The 20,733-nt window shown below is 56.1% G+C and overlaps 1 protein-coding gene across 1 annotated transcript in view; it reads right to left on the reverse strand.

Annotated features, from left to right (window-relative positions):
• Window positions 1–11,437: 11,437 nt before the first annotated feature.
• SND1 (staphylococcal nuclease and tudor domain containing 1) overlaps window positions 11,438–20,733 on the reverse strand; it is a 229,299-nt gene continuing 220,003 nt past the window's right edge. Inside the window, exons 17-24 of the mRNA XM_081209915.1 lie at window positions 19,154–19,342; window positions 16,472–16,613; window positions 15,922–16,045; window positions 15,502–15,571; window positions 14,010–14,123; window positions 12,071–12,274; window positions 11,916–11,960; window positions 11,438–11,795 (exon numbers count right to left, since the gene is read on the reverse strand). Coding sequence (XP_081066041.1) covers window positions 11,730–11,795; window positions 11,916–11,960; window positions 12,071–12,274; window positions 14,010–14,123; window positions 15,502–15,571; window positions 15,922–16,045; window positions 16,472–16,613; window positions 19,154–19,342 — 954 coding nt within the window. The 3' untranslated portion in view covers window positions 11,438–11,729. The remainder of the gene's footprint in view (window positions 11,796–11,915; window positions 11,961–12,070; window positions 12,275–14,009; window positions 14,124–15,501; window positions 15,572–15,921; window positions 16,046–16,471; window positions 16,614–19,153; window positions 19,343–20,733) is intronic.

A 20,733-nucleotide genomic window follows, 5' to 3' on the forward strand; every position in this document is an offset into this window, starting at 1 on the left:
CAGCTCTCTCTTCTCAGAAAACAGCTGAGAGAGACCCAGTTTCCTTTCAGGGAGTGGAGGAGAAAAGTCAGGAGGAGGAGGAGGAGGAGGTGCCTGGAGGAGCAGCGCAATCCATCCAAGTCTCTCCTCACGCGGCCGCTCTTTTCCCAAGGGAGAAGTTCCGCAGGAGGGAAGGCGAGAGCCGGAGTGGATTAGCCAGGCTTAAGATGCCAGAAATGAGCTCTGGAGCTTCCTCAGGCAGGAGGAGACTTGGTGGCTCTGCTCTGCCTCCACAGTCCATTCTGAAGGCCATGTGCCAGAAACCGCAGGAGGGGCGGGGGGCTCGGATCCAGCTTGCAGGTTCCCCACTCAGAGAAGACCGGGACGCTGGACCAGTGGGTCCCCTCTGGCCTGAGGCCGGAGTCTCTGCTGAGGTTCTTCTGTTGAGCACCAGCGATGACCCTGAGATGCCGAGGGCCTCAGGTCTTGCTTGGCTTTGGGCCCAGCCAGCGGGAGGCAGGAGGGGCTGGGGTCTCCAGAAAGAGCTCTTCTACCCCCTTGCCTCTCATTGGGGGTCAGCAAGAAGTGAGGGGAGCTTTGCTCCTTCCCTGGAGGGTCTTGAGTGGCACAAGGCTTCTGCCCCCATCAACACATCTCTCAGGCATCTATGGCTCATCTCCAATGTCCTTTGTCAGGTGAACCAGAGACAAGCTGGTCCTTGCAGGATCCCAGCCCAAGGAGAGGGTGAGGACTGCCCACCCTGTTGTGCCCCACTCCCCAGGCCCAGGGCAGATGAGGTACAACCCACCTTCATGACCCCACGAGGCCTCAGCCCTTCGCTCAGTAGGCACAGCCAACGTTTTCGGAAGGGGGGCAAAGAGACAATGATGTGCAGTGGTTAAGGTATCGGAAAAGGACCGGGGGTCAAATACCTCACTGGGCCATTAAGCTCACTGGGGGACCTCGGAAGCCAGTCACTTTCTCACAACTTAACCTGCCTCACAGTGTTGTTGTGGGATTAAACTGAGGAGGGGGAGAATCTTGTAAGCTACCTTCAGCAACTAGGAGAAAAAGGCAATATGTAAATGCAATAGATGATCGATAGATAGATAGATAGATAGATAGATAGATAGATAGATAGATAGATGGATGGATGATAGATAGATGATAGATAGATAGATGATAGGTAGATAGATAGATAGATAGATAGATAGATAGATAGATAGATAGATAGATGATAGATAGATGATAGATAGATACAGATAGATGATAGATATATGATAGATAGATGATAGATAGATGATAGATAGATAGATAGATAGATAGATAGATAGATAGATAGATATAGATATAGATAGATGATAGATGAATGAATGAATGTGGCAACTGACCCAAAGGCCTCATTGAGATTATTGCATTCCAGGCTGGGTTGATATGTGTCAGGTGGGGGGGACGACAATGAAGAGCTCAAGGGCACCTTAAATGCTGGCAAACTTTTTACCTGGCTGTCCAAAGGACACTGCCCCCATTGTTACATTGCAAAGTGGTTGGACTAGATGAGCCTTGAGGTTCCTTCCAACTCCACAATTCCACAATGCAGTGCGCCTCCTGAGCTAGGCCCGAATCTTTGCACAGAAGGCTCCGCAATTATTGGCGATCTATTGATCAAATATGGGACATGCTGTATTTGGTGCCTCCTGAGTTTTGGTCTGACCATGACATGAAGTGATGGATGAGGCCACCGGACCGTTTTCATGTCTGAACATTGGTAAAACACTCAGGGACTCTCGATACGGCTGTCCCCCCCCCTTCAGAATTCAGTGTTGAAATTTCACGTTCAAAAGGTGAAGGGGAGACGATTGAATATTGGCGACTATCCATTTCGGCTCAAGGCCAAACTAGCAGGGTGTGTGTGTGTGTGTGTAAGGATCTGGGTTCTAGGACAATTGCTTGTGTGGGAACATGTGGGGTTTTGAGAAAGGGGCGTGTGGGCACCAGTAACAAAATGGCTGCAGTGCGCACGTGTATTTTTGTGACAAGACGCAAAATGACTGCCACATCTAATTGAGAGAGGAAAAGGCAGGACCACCCAGTGGGGCAGGCCTCCCCACCCCCCAATCAGTTGGAAGAAACACTTACATCAGCCGTGCCCACTCACAGAGAGACGCTCTTGGCATCTTTCCTGGCTTTGGAAAGGGAGGGAGTGTGTGTGTCCAGTCTTGGCATCCGAAGAAATGTGTTCAGTGTAGCGGAGGCTGAGTCAGCTCAAACAGAAAGAGCAAGCAGCCTCTCCATGCTTTGCGGAGATATTTACAGAGACCTTTTGTGGGCACCATGGGAGGTGGGGTGGGCACAGCGGTGCCCCTGGGCACAACCTGGTCATCCATGATATAGCCTTTAGTTCCGTCTCCAGAATTGTAGCTGGACAGATCTATGCTTCTGGGAACCTCAAAGGGAAGCCCTCCCCCCTTTCCCGAATTCCCAGCAGCCTGGAGGCCACAATCCTTCCTCCTCCTCCTCCTTCTCCCACCTTTTGCACTGCCCACCTTTGAAGGCCCTCTTGCTGCCCACCCGGGTCTCACTGATGCCCACAGAGGTATTGAATGGATGATGAAACACAAGGCAGTGCAGGATAGGCAGAGGAAGGCGGCAAAGGTTGGGGCTGGCTGCCCTGTCACCGCTGCCCCATTGTGGTGGTGGGGAGAGGCCCCTCTCAGGCAAAGGAGAAGAACCCAAAGGCAGGCCAAGGAGGAAGGGGCAGGGGAGGGACAGGGCCGGTCCTCTGCAAGGAGACACAGAGGGAAAGAAAGCAGTCAGGTGCCCATCAAGGGGGAAGCAGGAGAGGAGCTGTGATGGCTTTATATCCTACAGGCCACCTCTGCGGGGAGGAAGGCGCAAGGGATGCTCTCCTGAAGCAGATTGCAAGAAGAGAAATCACAGAGAGTCAGAGCAGGAATGGGGGATTTCAATTATCCTGGCATCTGCTGGAAGTCAAACCCCACATAAAACAGGAATCCAATAAATCCCCAGCTTGCCTTGGAGACAACTTCATCTCTCAGGAGGCAGGGGGGGGACCAGGTGTGGGGTCCTGCTCTCCTTGGCCTGCCCCTGACACATGGGGCGAGAAAGGCAGGGGGCAGGGAGGGGAGGGGCCACCTCCTCTTGGAACTGGTGACAGAGGGGGATGCAGATGTGCACCTTGCATTTCAGGAAAGGCGATTTTAAACTGCAAGTGTAATAGCTGGGTGGGGCCCCCCAGGTGGAGAAATCCTTCTCCAAGAGTCTGAAGAGTGGGATGTTGAAGATGCAATTGCTGACTGTTCCAACGAGAAGGGAAAACGGGGGGGGGGGGCTGCAGAGGGAGCATGCCCAGGACATGGAAGGAGGGAGACATCGCTGAGGATGAGGACAACACAGAGTCTCATCTTGTAAGGTTGATGCCAGAAAGGCTGAAGGCCAGAATGGGGTGGAACTTGGAGGGGATGCAAAGGAGAGGGGCAACTTCGGCTGTGACTGACGCAAGGAGGACAAGGAAGGGCCTGATAATGGGGTGGAGGTTGAACTGTGAGCTGGAGACCAGGAGAAGGGGAAAACCACTCACAAGCCACTCTCTTGCAATGCTCCCTGTTCTGCCCCCCTTTCTCCGGCAAGGAGAATTGTTTTCCACATGGGGAAAGGCAAACAAACGATTTAAGGACAGGTAAGGAAATGGTGGGAGAACACCTTGGCTCCTTTGAATCAGCCGAGCTCTCTGGGGCCAGCTGAATCGCATCCAGGTGTGTTAAAGGAGCTTCTGGGCATTTAGTTCAGAGCCACTGGCCTGCAAGCTTGTGAGCTGCCAGGTGACTGGAGGCCTTCCAAAAGGGTGGAGGGAAATGTATCCAGAAACGACCGACCGGTGAATGCAAGACGAATTCTGCAACAGGTGATTAAGCTGTCCGTCTGTGGTTGTCAAGAAAAGGACAACCTTTTCTTGTCCTTTCTTGTCCAGGATGGGCTCGTGCAAGAAGAATCTTATCTCGCTGTTCGAAAGAGTTAATGTTGGGCAGATCATGAGACTGCTGAGGACACAGGACCCCTTTGGAGAGGAGGGGTATTCAAGGAAGTTTTACTCAGACCAGACCCACTGAAATTACTGGATTGAACTTGGTCATGTTCATTCATTTGAATGGGTCTACTGGGAGTAAAACTGAAGGTCTCCCGTGACACCCTTGCTGATCCACTGTGGGCTGGGCAATGCTGTTCTTCAGCAACATTGCAGTTGGTTGACCAACCAAGCCAGCGGGCGAGGGCTGAGTCCTGGCTCTGCCTCGAGGTCCCCAGAGGAATGGCAAAGGAAGCTTCTGTCCCGGGCCCTGAGCTGCCCAGCATTTTCATAAATGACTTGGGTGGAGCAGAGGAACGCTTCATCACGGTTGCTGATGACACCAAGCTGGGAGGGAGAGCGATTGCCATAAAGGCTGGAGCCAGATGCAAAAGGACAGTGATCGGCTGGAACGCTGGACTGAAACCAAGAAGATGCAATTCTGCAGAGATCAGTGTACAGTCCTGCATTTAGACTCAGAGAACCAGAGGCACAGAAATAGGCTAGGGGAGACCTGGCTTGGCAACTGAACGTGTAAGAAAGATCTAGGCAATTTAATTTATCATAAACTGGACATGAGCCAGCAGTGTGATGCAGTTGCTAAAAAGCCGGGGTCACGGTGGATGGCTTGATGAAGACGTCAGCCGAGTGTGCGGCAGCTGTGGAAAAGAGGCAGATTCCACGCTAGGCGTCATTAGGAAAGGAAGCGAAACTAAAACTGCTGACATCAGAATGTCATAATACAAATGTATGGAGCGACCGCATTTGGAATATTGTAGAGTTGGAGAAAATTCAGAAAAGGGGAACCAAAATCATCACGGGGATAGAACGATTCCACAGGAATCCACAGGGGACTTATTAGTTTAGAGAAAAGGTGGGGAAGAGGCGAGATGATAGCAGCTCATGGAAAACGTGGATGGAGAGAAGTTTTTCTCTTCTCCTAACACTAGAATTTGTGGACACCCAAGCAAGCTGAAGGGCGGAAGATTCAGGGCAGAGAAAAGGAAGTCCTTTGCCACAGAGCCCAGAGTCAAACTCCTGCGAGCGCCACCAACCTGGATTAAATTCATGGTGGAGAAGAGGGCTATCGAAGGACACTATCCAAAGCAGCTAGGCTCTGCCTCTGCAGTTGGAGAAAGCAATGCTTCTGAATCTGTTACTGGAAACCACAGAGGGGGAGGGGGGCACTTTTGGGGTTCCCGTGGGGGCATCTGAGAGAACAGGATGTTCGAGTAGACGGGCCGCTGGCCTCATCCAGAAGGCTCTGCTTATGTTCCTAAGCGAATGCTCCATTCACAGGAACAAAGTGTCCAAACCACAAATCGCATCCCACTCTCTTCTGCCCTGGGCAGGCGGCATCTGGTGTCCTGTGTAAAGCTCTGGGCATGTTTTAAAGGAGGGCGTTGACGGAGTGGCGCACGTCCAGAGGAGGGTGCCCACGATGTGGGTGGGGGGCTTTGGAAACAGAACCCCGAGAGGAATGGTTGAACAAGCTGGGCACATGTAGCCTGGAGAAGAGAAGTGTCCGCAGGAACAGGAGAGGGGTCTTCCAACATCCGAAGGGGCCACCGTACATGAAGAAGATGGACCAGGCTTCCTCTCTCTTGCTCCAGAGGGCAGGACTAGTCTGGCCAGCAAGCGGAAGCTGAAAGCTCCTCTTAAATCTTGCCACAACTCAGCTGCTTTTGCAGAAACTCCCCTTGAACCAATTCCTCCTCCCTTGCTTTCAATGCCTCGTGTTCTCACTGAGGGAGCAATTAACGCGAGGAAGGATCAGGAAGGCCAGCGCCTCCGGAGAAACAGCGCACCATGCTAATCCGGGGCCTTTTGCCCACGCCAGTCTCCTGGTCAGGGCCAGCTCCTTCTGAGCCTCTGACCTTCACAAATCCAGCCTGGAGACAGCAGAGCAGAGCAGGACTTGAGGATGTGCTGGTCACCTTCCTGGGGGGGGGGGAGCAGGTTCCAGCAGCGTCAGCGCAGACTAGGACCTGGGACACCAGGGTTCAAATCCCCCACGGAACCATGAAACTCACTTGACCTTGGGAGTCAGCCACTGCCGCTCTCAGCCTGGCCTACCTCCCAGGGTTGTTGTGGGGATTAAATGAGGAGCGGGAGAAAACCATGTATGCAAGTTAGGATACAAACGCAATAAACAAACGATGAGAAGCATGCGGAAACAACACAGAAGGGCTCACACTGAGGAACTCCCCCCTCAGATGTATCTCACGTGTGGCCACGGGCAAAAAAAAATGAGAGGCACAAATACAAGATGGGGGACACCTGGTTTGAGAGCAGTACATGTGAAAAGGATCTAGGAGTCTTGGTTGACCACAAACTTGACATGAGCCAACAGTGTGACGCGGCAGCTAAAAAAGCCAATGCAATTCTGGGCTGCATCAATAGGAGTATAGCATCTAGATCAAGGGAAGTAATAGTGCCACTGTATTCTGCTCTGGTCAGACCTCACCTGGAGTACTGTGTCCAGTTCTGGGCACCACAGTTCAAGAAGAACACTGACAAACTGGAACGTGTCCAGAGGAGGGCAACCAAAATGGTCAAAGGCCTGGAAACGATGCCTTATGAGGAACGGCTAAGGGAGCTGGGCATGTTTAGCCTGGAGAAGAGGAGGTTAAGGGGTGATATGATAGCCATGTTCCAATATACAGTGGTGCCCCGCAAGACGAATGCCTCGCAAGACGGAAAACCCGCTAGACGAAAGGGTTTTCCGTTTTTGAGCTGCTTCGCAAGACGATTTTCCCTATGGGCTTGCTTTGCAAGACGAAAACATCTTGCGAGTGTTCCGATTTTTTTCGCTCCCCCCCTTTTTCTAAGCCGCTAAGCCGCTAATAGCCTTTTAGCCGCTAATCCGCTAAGCCTTTAATAGCCGCTAAGCCTTTAATAGCCGCTAAACCGCTAATAGCTCTAATCCGCTAAGCCGCTAATAGGGTTGCTTCGCAAGACGAAAAAACCGCTAGACCAAGAGACTCGCGGAACGGATTAATTTCGTCTTGTGAGGCACCACTGTATAAAAGGATGTCACATAGAGGAGGGAGAAAGGTTGTTTTCTGCTGCTCCAGAGAAGCGGACACGGAGCAATGGATCCAAACTACAAGAAAGAAGATTCCACCTAAACATTAGGAAGAACTTCGTGACAGTAAGAGCTGTTCGACAGTGGAATTTGCTGCCAAGGAGTGTGGTGGAGTCTCCTACTTTGGAGGTCTTTAAGCAGAGGCTTGACAACCATATGTCAGGAGTGCTCTGATGGTGTTTCCTGCTTGGCAGGGGGTTGGACTCGATGGCCCTTGAGGTCTCTTCCAACTCTATGATTCTAAGAAGTGGGGCTTCGCTGGACCAGGGGGCTCTTGAGCTCCCCCTTCCCTCTCCCAGCCCCACCTGCAGGGAGCACAGGAGGGGGCAGCTGGCCACCCAGCCCCTTCCCCAGCCCCTGCTTCACTGGCGGCAATGGCTCCAGTCGTGGGCAAGACTGGGGAGAGATGGAGCCAACTTCTGGTGGCGAATCCCTCCATGTGTCCAATCTCAGGTCCCAGCACAGGAGAGGCTACTGCTGGCACGGCCTGTCGTTATTGATGTGCTAATTATAGGGCTGTGCTAATTCAATTTGCACATAATTACAGGATAGTGCACTGGGTGGCATGTTTCAATAATTAATGTGATAAAATAAATGTAATTGGAATAATATTTACAAAACCCTCTGAAGAGCCGCCTGCAAGGTGGATGCGGAGCTGTGGGGTGGGGAGACCGAGCCTAGTGAGCGCAGGAAGAGCCTGCCGGATCAGGCCCATGGAGCCCCATCCAGCCCCACATCCTCTTCTGGCCACCCGGGAGCTGCAACGGGAAGAAGCTCACAAGCAGCACCTGAGGGCAACAGCCCAGCTCTGCCCACCTGGGCGAAAGCAAGGCCACTTCCCAATAGTTTTGGTGATGTGGGTTCCTCCCCAGATAGATGTGGGGAGAGGGCACTTTGGTGTTGCTGACTCCCATCCCTTCTGCTCCTTTAAATGGGCAAGCAGCAAGGAGATGGCTGGCAGGCATTTTTAGACACAGGCGCCTTCTTCCACGGAAGCAGCAAAGATGGACCCAAGGGCACACGATTGCCCTGCAACCCGTCCTAACCAAGGGGGTGCTCACAGCTGCTAGGTCAGGCAGTGCCCCCCCCAAAAAAACCCGTAAGGGAGGTTGGAGCATTAGGGCCACTCAGGGTCAGGCAAGACCGGGAGCCTCCATTCCTGGTGCCCCCTGACCTGGGCTGGCACAAGGAAGGCGCTTCAGGGAGGAGGGAAGGAGCGGAAGGGGCCTTTGCAGACGGAAGGCTTTTGCAGTCTCAGGCTGCCACGCCCCTCATCCCAGGGAAAGGAAAGAGCCTTCCCCTCAGCAAGGCTGCCTGGCATGTCTGCACCCCTTGCACTCTCCAAAGGAGGCTCAAAAGGACTGGCCCAGGAAGGAGGGAATCCATCAGATCAGCGCCAAGGGCAGCAGCCCAGAGGAAAACCTGGCTCCCCCAACTCCCACCTGGCCCTGAAAAGTAGCTGCAGTGACAGGCTTGATCACATTCCCCCAGGGCTATACCAACTGCACTGGCTCCTGGTGGAGTAGTACAGGATCAGGTTTAAGGTGCTGGTTTTAACCTTTAAAGCCCTATACGGCCTAGGACCCTCGTTCCTACGGGACCGCCTCTCCTTGTGTGTCCCACGGAGGACCTTACGGTCTTCAAACAAAAACATCTTGGGAGATCCTGGGCCACAGGGAGGTTAGGGCTTTTTCAGCTGTGGCCCCGATCTGGTGGAACGCTCTGTCCCTGCGGGATCTGACATCTTTCCGCAGGGCCTGCAAGACGGAGTTGTTCCGCCAGGCCTTTGGCCAAGGCACAGCCTGACCCTCTCTCCTTCTGTAATCCTCATAGAAATCTAACCCGATGGTTGCCATTAATTTGATTCTGAATTGATTTTAGAATGAATTGATTTTAGAATGCATTTCAATTCATTGATTGTTATTTTATGTAAACTGTGTTACTTTTATTGTTGTTAGCCGCTCTGAGCCTGGCTTCGGCTGGGGAGGGCAGGATATAAATAAAATTGTATTATTATTACTATTATTATTATTATTATTATTATTATTATTATTATTATTATTATTATTCACCCTTCCTGCCCCCTTCAACTTGTGAGCTGCTTGGACGCCCTCTGCCCACCTGCTCCCTGTCCTTCACCCCAAGGTCCCAGAGCAGGTTACAACGTGAAAAACAGTTGGAAACAATTAGTTGCTGTTCTTTTCCAGGCGAGGCATGCCCCCCCTCCCCATTTTAATGACTTCCCGTGGAATAATGCTTCACATCTGCCCAGACTGAATTTGCCAAGTACCGAAGGCAACCTGGAACTTAATCTCATCCTCCGAAGGGGCCGCGACTCCCCCCCCCCCGGTTTGCGCCAGCTGTGAGTCTGATGAGCCGCCTTCCCACGTCATCGACACGACGCCACGCTAAGGGACAGGAGCCCATTGCGCGTCACCCAACCTCACAGCGATTGATCCACGGATGATCGTTTCGGGAGTAAAATTTCCGCCGAGCTCTGCTCCTGCCTGCCTGCCTGTGCTCCTGGCAAAGGCTGCAGCGACGTTGGAGCAAGCGAGGAGCCCCCCCACCGCCCAGGAGCAAAAGGCACCCGCCCTCCCGCTGTTGTAAAACAGCTGCTTCCATCATCAAAAAGGCCGGGGGTTTGTGGCCTCGTAAGGTGCAACATAAACAGGATTTAGATCACCGCTTCTGTTCCAGGGTGGTTTGGGGCCTTTGCTCTCCGCACCGGCTCACGGGGAGCATGCCTGCCCCCTCCACCCACTCAGCCATTCCTGAGCAAACCCTGACCGCTTAGCCGAGTCTACACGGGTCCTTGGGGACCACGGAGCACCGGCAGGAAGAGGCTCAAGCTTTGCAGAGGGCCGAGGCGCATCCCGGCCTCTGACAAATAATCCGAAGGCTGCCGGGGCAAGAGGGGGCGGCAGGAGGAGTCCCAGACGAGAGAGCTTTGCTCCAGCTCAGAGAGCAGGGAGACAATGCATGACAGATTGACCCACGGCGAGACGCTGCAAGCAGTCAATTAAAGGCGAGGGCTGCATTGTGTAACGAGGGCCGGCTGGATTCTGCTTTGTAGCCAGTATTGGATTTCTCCCTCCTTCGCTCGCCACCAGAGCAGCCTCCTTCCTTTTCGCTTCAGCCACTATTTGCTTTGAAAGGGAGGGCCGGGCACAGGGGATTATCGCATCAGAAGGAGGAGGGCAGAGCAGCCGTCCGCTGCGGGACCAGAGATCAGGGGCAGAGCACCTCCTTGGCCTCACCCTGCTAACAGCGTGCAGTTCCGGTCGCTCATCTCAAAAAGGACGGTGTAGAGTTGGCTGCCCAAGTGATCAAGGGGGCAGAGAGAGGAAGAAAGGCAGCAGCGTTTGGAACCAGAAAAAAGGGGCGATATGATAGAAGTTTTCCAACCATGCACGGCACCAGAAGACACGGAGCTTCCATGAAGCTGAATGTTGGGAGACTCAGGACAGATAAAAGAACGCGGCACAGTGTTAACCTGTGGAACTCCCTGCTGCAGGAGGCAGCGAAGGCCACCGACCCAGATGGCTTTACAAGAGGCAAACCCACAGAGGAGGAGGAAGAGGGGGTGTCGTCAGTGGCTTCCAGCCAGTTGGGCCAAGCTCTGCCTCCTGTCACGCTGGACTAGGTGGGCCATGGGCCTGATCCACGAGGCACTTCTCCTGCTCTCAGGAAGGAAAGGAGGACAAGGGCAGGAGAGGGCCTTGTGGAGGCCAAAGAAGAGCCAGCCCCCTGCCCCCCGGTGGCTCTTTCCTCTGCCCCCCAACCTGGGGCTCTTCACAACTTCCATCCAGAGTCAAAGTAGGCTTGGCCTTCTGGTAAAATTTGCCTGGTTAATGTCTACATTCTGAATCCCTAACCATTGGACAAGCTGATCACTAACAAGGAACGGATGACAAGAACATATACAAGATTGGACAAACTTGACAGTCTCAAAACCGTAATTTGTGTATTTTGTGCATTCTTTGGATTTTTGTGTTGTGAACTGCCCCGAGATCTAGGGATGGTATAGAAATTTAAATAACGGCAGCAGCAACAACAATAACTCTTAACCCCAACCCCACCCCATGGAGCAAAAAGAAAGCAGCCCCCCCCCCGCCATGACCCCCTGTGTCCTTGAGCAGAGGTGCCCCCCTGCCCTAGTGTACTTGCTTGACATGCCTCCCCCCCCCCCGGAAATAAGAGCAGAACTCAGTGTGAGAGTCTGGGGGGGGGGCGAAGAGTGTTCCCCTCCGTCTCTCCCACCCCCAAAAAGACACGGCCTCGGCCAGCTTCTCACTACTTTTATTGGCTTCCAAAGCGTCACGCAGACACCCCCCCTGCTGCTGCTGCTCCTGGAGCAGGAGGGTGGGGAGGGGGCGGGCTTGGCTGGGGGGGGACACCCCAGGACTCCCTCCCTCCGCAGGCCGGCACTGCCAAGTCTGTCTGCTCCTGGAGTCGGATGAAGCCCGCCCCCTCGCGCCCGCCGGGTGGGCACTGGGCTCCAGAGGCAGGGCGGCGTTTGGGGTTCAGGAAGGGGGGGGTGTGGCGGGGGCCGCGAGGGGCCAGCGGGATTGTCGCTTAGCGGCTGTAGCCAAACTCGTCGGCGTCGTCGGCGCGGAAGTCTCCGTAGCGCCACAAGTTCAGCTGCGGGGAGGGCAGAGAGGGGAGGGTGAGATCTGAGCGGCAGCCAGGGACCCCTCCCAAGACCCCCTCCATGGGGACTGCTTGCCCCCCGGCTCTCCAGCCCCCCCCTTGTTGACTTACCCGGGCACTTTTGGCTGCCTCCTGGGCATTCAGGTACTCTGTGATCTGGAGGGAAGAGGTGGAATCAGAGCAGGCCCTCTCTGCCCTTTCCCCTGCCCCCTTGCTCAGCCCCCCACCCGCCCCACTTCCCAGGCAGACCTGCCGCCGCCCCTCACCACTTTCTGGAACTGCTTCTCCTTGCGCGGCTCCACCATCACCAGCCCCTCCTTCACCAGCCCCAGCCCCACGTCGCCCTTGGAGTCAGAAAACTGCAGGGTGACGTGGGGGCAGCTGGGCCCGGCATGCTCCACGTTCAGCAGGCACTGCGTGTTCTGGATGTCGCGCACCACGCTGTCCACGGCGTCTGCCCTGGCCTCCTCCTGCGGGGGGAGGAAGGGGGCCACACTCAGTCAGAGGGGCGCCTGGAACCCGCCCTCCAGAGCGGGACAGAAGAAACTGGTGGCGGCAGCTCCTGAGCACCCCAACGTTCTGCCCAGACACCGGGGTCCCCCTCCGAGGGCCTTCTGGCGGTTCCCTCCCTGAGAGAAGTGAGGTTACAGGGAACCAGGGGGAGGGCCTTCTCGGTGGTGGCGCCCGCCCTGAGGAACGCCCTCCCACCAGATGTCAAGGAGATAAACAACTACAGTCATACCTCGGGTTACAGCCACTTCAGGTTGCATTTTTTCGGGTTGCAGACTGCCGAAATCCAGAAGTACCGGAACAGGTTACTTCTGGGTTTCGGTGGTCGTGCATGCGCAGAAGCACCGAATTGCACGTGCGCAGATGTGGGTTGCAAACGTGCATCCCACATGGATCATATTTACGACCTGAGCGTCCACTGTATCTGACTTTTAGGAGACATCTGAAGGCAGCCCTGTTTAGGGAAGCTTTTAATGTTTGATCTTTTATTGTGTTTTTAATGTTCTGTTGGGAAACCCAGCCAGATGGGTGGGGTATAAATAATATAGTATTATTATTATTATTAGGGCAGCCTCTCAACATGGGAGAGACAGGCGTCCACTGGGCCCCTCTTCTCTGCGTAAATGGGCCCAATCCTTCTCCAAAGCCCCCAGAGCTGGCTGCCACCACCATATTCTGAGTCACTTCCTTTCTGGGGGAAGACGGAAGGTATTTCGTCTCTCCCACTGCGCTGGGGGCCCCTGCATTTCCTGAGAGTTTGAGAAGCAAGCAGAGAGCCAGCCTTTGTGCAGCACTGCGGACCCTCCGCCCTTGGGCTTCCTCCCCCAGACCCTCCAGCTGCCCCTTCCGGCTGCGACCTCCGGTCCGCCTCTTCCAGGCGGCAAACCAGGGACAGGAGTGTTAGAATTCCTGCTCCGTGATTGCAGTCATGGGATTGTTGTCTATCACATGACAGTGTATGTTTTGACTCCACAAAGTGGGAAGTGACGGAGACAGGATGTTTGTGTTCCTGTGTTCCGTGAAGTGGGACTATTGAAGAAGAGTAGAAGAAGAGTTTGGATCTGATATCCTGCCTTTCACTCCCCTTCAGGAGTCTCAAAGCAGCTAACATTCTCCTTTCCCTTCCTCCCCCACAACAAACACTCTGTGAGGTGAGGGGGGCTGAGAGACTTCAGAGAAGTGTGACTGGCCCAAGGTCACCCAGCAGCTGCATGTGGAGGAGCGGAGACGCGAACCCAGTTCACCAGATGATGAGTCCACCGCTCTTAACCACTACACCACACTGGCTCTATTGTCCTTTGTTCTTTCTCTCTTTGCTGTCTGATGCTAGAGAGAGAGGGAGCCATTTTGCAGTGCTCTGTGTGTGTTTATATGTAAATAAAGTAGATTAGCCAAAACGCTGAGTCTGTTATGCAACTGCGCAAACTCTGCGGATCCCTGAGTGTGCCGATGTCTGTTGGCATCGGTCGCTGTGATGTTCGGGCAGAATAAAGATTGTGAAGCTCCCGAAAATTGACCAGGAGGGAGGGAACATGCCAGTCGGGCATGCGTCTCTGCCAGGGTCCTACTCGAGTGTAGGCTGAGCTTCTGACACAGCTCAGGGGCAGGAGGGTACAACTCAACCCACAATCTCCCCCTGGCCTCCCCCTAACATGCCTTCTGCCCCCCAGGCCCCCACCCCTGGCCAGGACTCACATCTTGGGGCACTTGGATGAAAGCAAACTTGTACTCGGCGGCCTGAGCAGGGAGGATGCGGGTGCTGAAGGCGGCTGGCAGGGTGGCCAGGCGGGTGGAGGGAAGAGTCTCCTTCTGCAGAGGGGGGAGAAAAAGCAGCTCGGTCACCCCCTGGCGCAGTTCCTATCCCGCCCGGGGTCCGCAGATCTCAGGACAACGGGAAAAGGAAGTTTGTTTTTCACAGCAGACACACCAAATACAGCAATGGAATATGAAAACAGGTCAAAACCATCAGTTCCCTTTGCCCTGCAGACCAGGCACACTGCCCACCAAAGGTCTGGCAATGGACACTCCTTGTCTCTTGGCGACTGGAAGTCAGGGAAGCTGGCGCCCGCCACATTTCCGGGGGGGGGGGAGGGCTGGGAAGGGCACCCCATCACCAGCACATGCTATCCCTGAAAAGCTCCCCCCAGCAGCCTCCTCCGCACACCTCCAGCAGGCAGGCCTCCTATGTCCTCCCTCCGTTACCTGTCCTAAGTCCTCTCCCCCCCAAGTTTTTATTTATACTTTTCATGGTTATACATTTCGTTAGTTTTACAATCATTTCAACATTTCAAAGCTTGACTTCCTTCCTCCTCCTTCCGCGGTTCCTTAAATTTATTTTTAAATATCTTTTGCATATCCAAATCCATTTACTGTAGTTTTCTGTCTATGCGATGCCCCCATGTATAGGACGATCCCTATTTTGGGGGACTCTCATTTAAGAAAACGGGGGGAGATGGCACAGAGTTGCCGAGCTTTTTAGGAGCTGGAATTGCCCAAAAATCGCTCACCCGCCACTGACGATCGCATGCGTCACCCAAGACCCGCAGCCGCCAACCAACTGCACTATTGCCACAGAGGCAGCCAATCAGCCCTTCACACGGCCACCAATCACCCGCCCTGTCGCCACAGGCTGCAACCAATCGCCCACTCTGCACTACCCATGTGTAAGATGGGGGCATATTTTAAAGCTACTTTTAAAATAAAAAACCCTAGTCTTATACACAGAAAAATACGGTAATTTGCTCATTCAATTGTCAACTTTAAATATATAGTTGCAAACAGATAAAAACACTGGCAGGGTTAGGGTAACAACCTGCAGTTTCATAAGAGGTCCTGTTCTAAGTCCTATAGGGCTTGAACTCGGGTGCAATGCAAATGCTTCAGGATCGAGGCCACCCAGCCCCTGGGGGCACCTCCCAGTCTCCAAGGGCAGCCCCACATACAGCGCATTGTAGCAGTCCGGATGGGAAGTGGCTGCAGTGGGGCCAAGCTGCCCAGGAACAGCCGCAGGGAAGTCCTTGCCGCAGAAGACACTTTGGGCTCCCGCAACAAGGTGGGGTTCAGGAGCCCCCACAGATTACGGACCAGGCCTTTAGGGGGGAGGGCCCCCCTGTCCAGAGGAGGCCTTGCCCCCCCAAAGCAGCTCTGGGGCCCCCAGGGAATCTTCCCCCAAAGACCCCCCACTCACGTTTCCATAGTCAATGTAGAAGACATGCACTTTGGCTGAAGACTCCACCTTTTCCACCCGGGCGCGGTACCTGTAAGGGAGGGGGGAATAAGCTTGAGACCCCACACTTTTCAGCCAGAGCCACCCCCCATCACTTGTTGCAAGGCGGTGGGGCGGGCTGCCCTGAAAATGAGGTTCTCCCTTGCCAAAACCTCCATCCTTACAGGCAGCCTCCCTGGCTGCCTGCACCTCCTGGAATGGCCAAGGGAGGAGGTCATGGCCAAATCATCCCCCTGCCCCGGCTGGCACCCCGGGAGGCTGCCTTGCAAAGCTTAGGGGCTAAGCTGGAGGCGCTCGGAAGAGTCCCGAGAGCGGCATTCCACACAAGGCAGCTCCCGAGGGTCCCGCACCCGTGCCCCTCCCTCAACACAGCACCCTCACCACTCTCCGTCGACAAACTTGGCGATGCAGTAGTCTCCGCGGCGGGGGGTGTAGGAGCCCTCCACGGGGGGGTGGGCAGCAATCTCGCTCCGCATGGTCTCCATCAGCTTCTCTAGCTGGGTCCCTAAAACAAAGGGGGGGGAGGGAGAGAGTCTCAGGGGCTGCAGGAAGCTATCAGCAGCTGCTCCAGGGCACCCCTTCTCCCCAAACGCCATGGGGCAGAATGGGGCAGGCAAAGCTTTGCTTGGATCAGTTGCACTGAGCTTATCTTTGGCGAACGCCCAGCCAAGGCAGACCTCCACCCCGAGAGCTTGGGGGCACCCAAGGGCCCCACCTCCCCCAGCTCCGAATCCCCCATTCAGGGAGGGGGGAGGGTATGGGGGCTGCAGAGTTAAGGCCTGAACATCGGAAGGAGCAGCAGGAGAACTGCCCCTCTTTCTTGCTTAGCCCATACAAGCCCTCTGGATCAGGTCCCTGGGTCTGTCCTGCAAATATTCTGGCAGGGCGTCAATCAAACAGAGTAGCTCCCCCCCCAGCCTTGCCCCCTTACCTGTCTCCACATCCTGCACATAGAAGTGGAGGTCATCTGTGATCTCCGTGACAAAGACGGGCTTGTAGTTGGCCGTGCGCTCCTTCTCCTCAGGAACCAGGACCACGTCCTCCACGGGGGCCTCTTCGTAGTGTGACCACACCTGGGGGCGGGGGGCGAGGAGGATGGAGCCAGAGGTCACAGGAGCCAGAGAGGTCTGGTGCGCAAGGCAGGAGGACCGGGGAAACCTCAGCCTAGTAATGATCTCACAGGCCGGGAAGGGGAGTTGGCGACTGCAGAGGACCAGGAGGGGCACCGGAGAGGTGACTTTGGAGGCAGGGAAGCAGCCGCAGCCCCTCCTGCAAGGCCACGCTCCAGCTGATAGGGACAGCCTTTCCTGGGAGCGCAGAAACCCACATCTTAGTTTGAGGGGAGGCAGACAGTGGAGAAGGAGCCCCTGATCCCCCGACCGGCACCGAAAGCTTTCTGGGCAGGCTCAGAGCTCCCAGCCCTGGCTGCCTGAAGAGGAGGAGGAGGAGACAGGCAGGCACACCCCACGCCCCCCCCCCCCTGTGCCAGGTGGCAGCCTCACCCGGGCCCCTGCGCAACAGGAGCACAGCACGGCTGCGCTGATGCAAAGAGACAGGCTGTCAAGTCCGATCGAGTCGCCGGGTGGGCGGCCGAGCAGGGGGAGCTGTGACAGGCAAGGCAGCCGGGCTGCGGAAGGGAGCCCACATGACACCGTCCCCCTCCCTCTCTGCCGCTCAATTTACACCTCCACACACCAGAGAGAGGAGCAGGAGGAGGTCAGCGGCAGGAGACAGCTTTGCTCTGGGGCTGCCACCCCGGGAAGCCTCTCTCTCTGCCCCAAATGCAGATCTCAGCCTCCTGCCAAAGGCACAGACGCCCAGCCTGACCCACTCAAGCACCCTGGCGGAGAAGGTGGCGCAGGGATGGTGCTGGGAGTGCAGAAGGACTGCTCTTCAAACCCAAGGAGCTCAAGCGCTACGGCCACAAAATGCTCACCAGCCACGTTCCCAGGGATGCCACGGAAAGAGAAACGGAACCAGCCAAAAATGGGCACCCAGGGAGCTGCAGCCAAGGCAGGAGGGGAGCAGGACCCTTGGCCACAGCAGCCCAAGCCGGGTCCCCTCGGCCCGAGGTGGGCTGAGGATGGAGAGAGGCCCGGGACTGGCATGCAAATGGCAGGGGCTCCAGAGCAGCCTGTCCCAGAGGGACTATGGTGTTCGGCCCTGGCCGATGACACAGCGCTGAGCCTTGCATGCTCTCTAGCTGTCAGGGGAAGGACCAGGGTGCGGGCACCATAGTGCGGCCGGCTGCAAGGGAGCTGAGATCTACCTGGGGGCCGAGAAGAGTCCAGTCGACAGCCGGGCGTGAAGAAGCGCAGGCAAGGGCCAGGCTGATTGGAAGGGAGGGGCCGTGGAGGGAGGAGGCGGGCAAAGGCAGCCGCCTCTTCCAATCCCGCGGCTCAGTCCGGCCATGCTGTGTGGCCCCCCCCCTCGCAAGAAGCAGGCCCACACCTTCGCACACGATTTCCGTGCCAGCGACACAAATCACGCAGGACGTGCCTGCTTCCCTGGAGGCGTCCAAACAGCCTCTGATTTAATTAATGGAAGAGTGAAGTCAAACGGTGCTGGGAGCCCTCCGGGGGCCGGTGCTTCTGGGGCGACACTCTCCCGCCGGAACGGGCTCCATTAAGGCAGGGGGGGCAAGTGCCTGCCCCCCCGGCTCCCAGGACGCTTCCGTGCCTGATTAGGTTCTCCCCAAACTGCTTGGCAGTTCACGAGGCAGGACTTAGAAGAGACAAACAGTGACAGGATGGGTCCGTCCTCCCCCCAGAAGCTCCTTTGCTGAGCCTCCTCCTGCCCTTGGGGAAGAGAGCAAGCCCGTCCTGGAAGTGGGGCTGCCCCAGAGGAGTGCGGACGCTTCACATCCTCTGCTCCCGAGGACTGACAAGGGGCCTTCGCGGGCATTTGTCAGTGCCAGGCTGGAGCCATTTGCATACGCGGATGGCCCCCAAAGGCTGCTCGGCCGTCCAGCACACTGGCAGAGTCCCGGGGAGGCTGGTGGGAAGCAGCCCCTCCTCACAGGCTCAGGCAGGGCTCCCCAAGGGGCAAGGAAATCTGCCGAGGACATTCTGGATTCTCGGCCGACGAAACAAAGTGGGGAGGAGGGAGAAGAGACGGAGGAAGCTCAAGAGGTCTCCTCTCCTAAGTCGTCAGGATGCCATCCCTGCAGGTGAATCAGGGATGGAGAGGCCCACCTTCTCCCCCTTCCCCAAAACCCTCCAGCTCCTCGGATCGGGAAAAGGCCTTGTGCCTCCAGGAGGGGAGGGCAGGGGCTCCCATTCTCCCCCGTTCCGGGGCGGCGGCCAGACAGGAGAAAGAGCAAGGCAAGTTGTTAATTGGCAATTAAAAACTGAGGGCAGACAGCCCTGGATCAGGTGGGGATTCCTCCGCGCTGGCAGGAGTGGGCCTGGCAATGGGGCAAAGGGCACCTGGCCTGCATCTGGCCAATGGCAACCCTAACCTGGTCGGCTGGCAGGGAGAGTGGAAGAGGCCCGGCTGAGAGGGGAGCGATGCAGCAAGCGATGCTGGGGAGCCACACCCAGGCGTGCCCCTTCGTGGACCAGAAAGAGGACCTCCCCCCCGCCTCCCGCCCTCCTTCCCAGCTGGCGGGTACCTTCTCCTTCTTCTGCTTGGCGGCCTCTTCTGCAGCCACCAGGGGCTTGTAGTAGTTGCTGCGTTCCGCCGTGAAGTGCACCTTCGACAGCGCTTGCTCCACCAAGGCCACCGACAGGTTGACGCCGTCAATGTGCAGCCAGCCAATGAAGTTCCCGGCTTTGTCCATGCTCTCCACCTCCACCTCCACCTGCAGGAGACACAAAGCGGGCAGAACACCGTCAGGGGGCACGTGGAAGGGCGTCCGGTGGGTGAGAGGGACCCGTCTCCAGAGGGGACTGCAAACTCAGACCTTTCCAGCCTAGGGTCACCCCAAGATTCGGCCACCTGCACCCCCTGATTGAGGTGCCGCAAAGTGCCATCCTGCTAAACACACTTTGCCAGGCGGCTCGCTCCGACACCGAAAACCACCTCCCCAGCAATACCCTCCACCCTGCGTGGGACCCAGGGGCGTGGGGAGACTTGGGTGGTGAAAATAAAGCTCTCTCTCACATACTCACAGTCTCTCTCTCGCAAGCTGCCTGGGGCAACGGCACTTGAACAAATTCAAAATCAATCTGCTCTCCGATCCCGGGGATCAAGCAGCACATGACTTTGCTTCAGGGACTGCCCTTGTCAGGCGCACAGCACAGAAATCAATCCTCGCTCAGGACACAACGAGCGACAGTCAAACGCCAGGGACGCGGGGCCTCAACGTCACCGCAGCGTCACCCACCCCTGCCCCCCTCCAGGACACGGCTTGTTGGCAAGAGGGCCACAAACCCCGGTGGTGGCAGCAGCAGAGCCACAGAGCTCAGACTGCCCAGGGACAGCTCCGGGGGGCCTCTCCCCGCAGCCTGCCCCCAAATCTCCCTGGCATGCCTTGATACTCCTGGGCTCAGTTTGGGAACGGAGCTTGCATGACCTCCTGCCATTCGAGCGAGGCGTTCTCCTTGCTGGGAGCTGGACCATAACAATCTGGGGTGACCTTTGGCCAACCATGCCTTTTGGCCCAGCTTGCCCCACAGGAGAAAGCCGGGGGGGGGGGAGAGATACAGCCCCCCAAATCACCCTGGAGGGCAGGTGTGGTAAAAATGGAATGAACATATACATTTCTTGGCTAAACTGCAGGACTGTAGACCTCTCCCATTCAAAAAGCAGGCCAAGATATAGACACATTTTTCCAAAGCGGATGGGGCTCTTCCGGCACCAGTCAAGGGCAGCTCCGTGGCGCCTGAGGAAGGAGCCCAGGGTGGCAGTGCCCACCTTCTGCTGCTGCCTACCCCATCCCTCTGGCCGTGCTGCCTTTCCCTGCCAGCCCCCCCCCCCCAGCCGCAGAGCCAAGGGGGCCTCTGCCTTGGAGGCGGCTGCGCTAGGATGAAGCTGGCCCCTGCTCCAAAGCCATAAAACTCCGCCCTCACGACTACAAACACTTGTATTCATTTAAGCTGCTTCAAGCTCGATTAAGCAATAAAATGGATGTCTAAATATCCAGGAATTTGATGAGGTTTGCAGACAAGGGCGCAAGTGCAGCGCCGGCCAGGGGAGAAGGCAAGCCGGCTCCTCTGCCCCACTGGGAGCTGGGCCCAGGGACCCAGGGCA

Source organism: Podarcis bocagei (assembly GCF_964188305.1).
Source record: "Podarcis bocagei genome assembly, chromosome: 10".
NCBI lineage: Eukaryota > Metazoa > Chordata > Lepidosauria > Squamata > Lacertidae > Podarcis > Podarcis bocagei.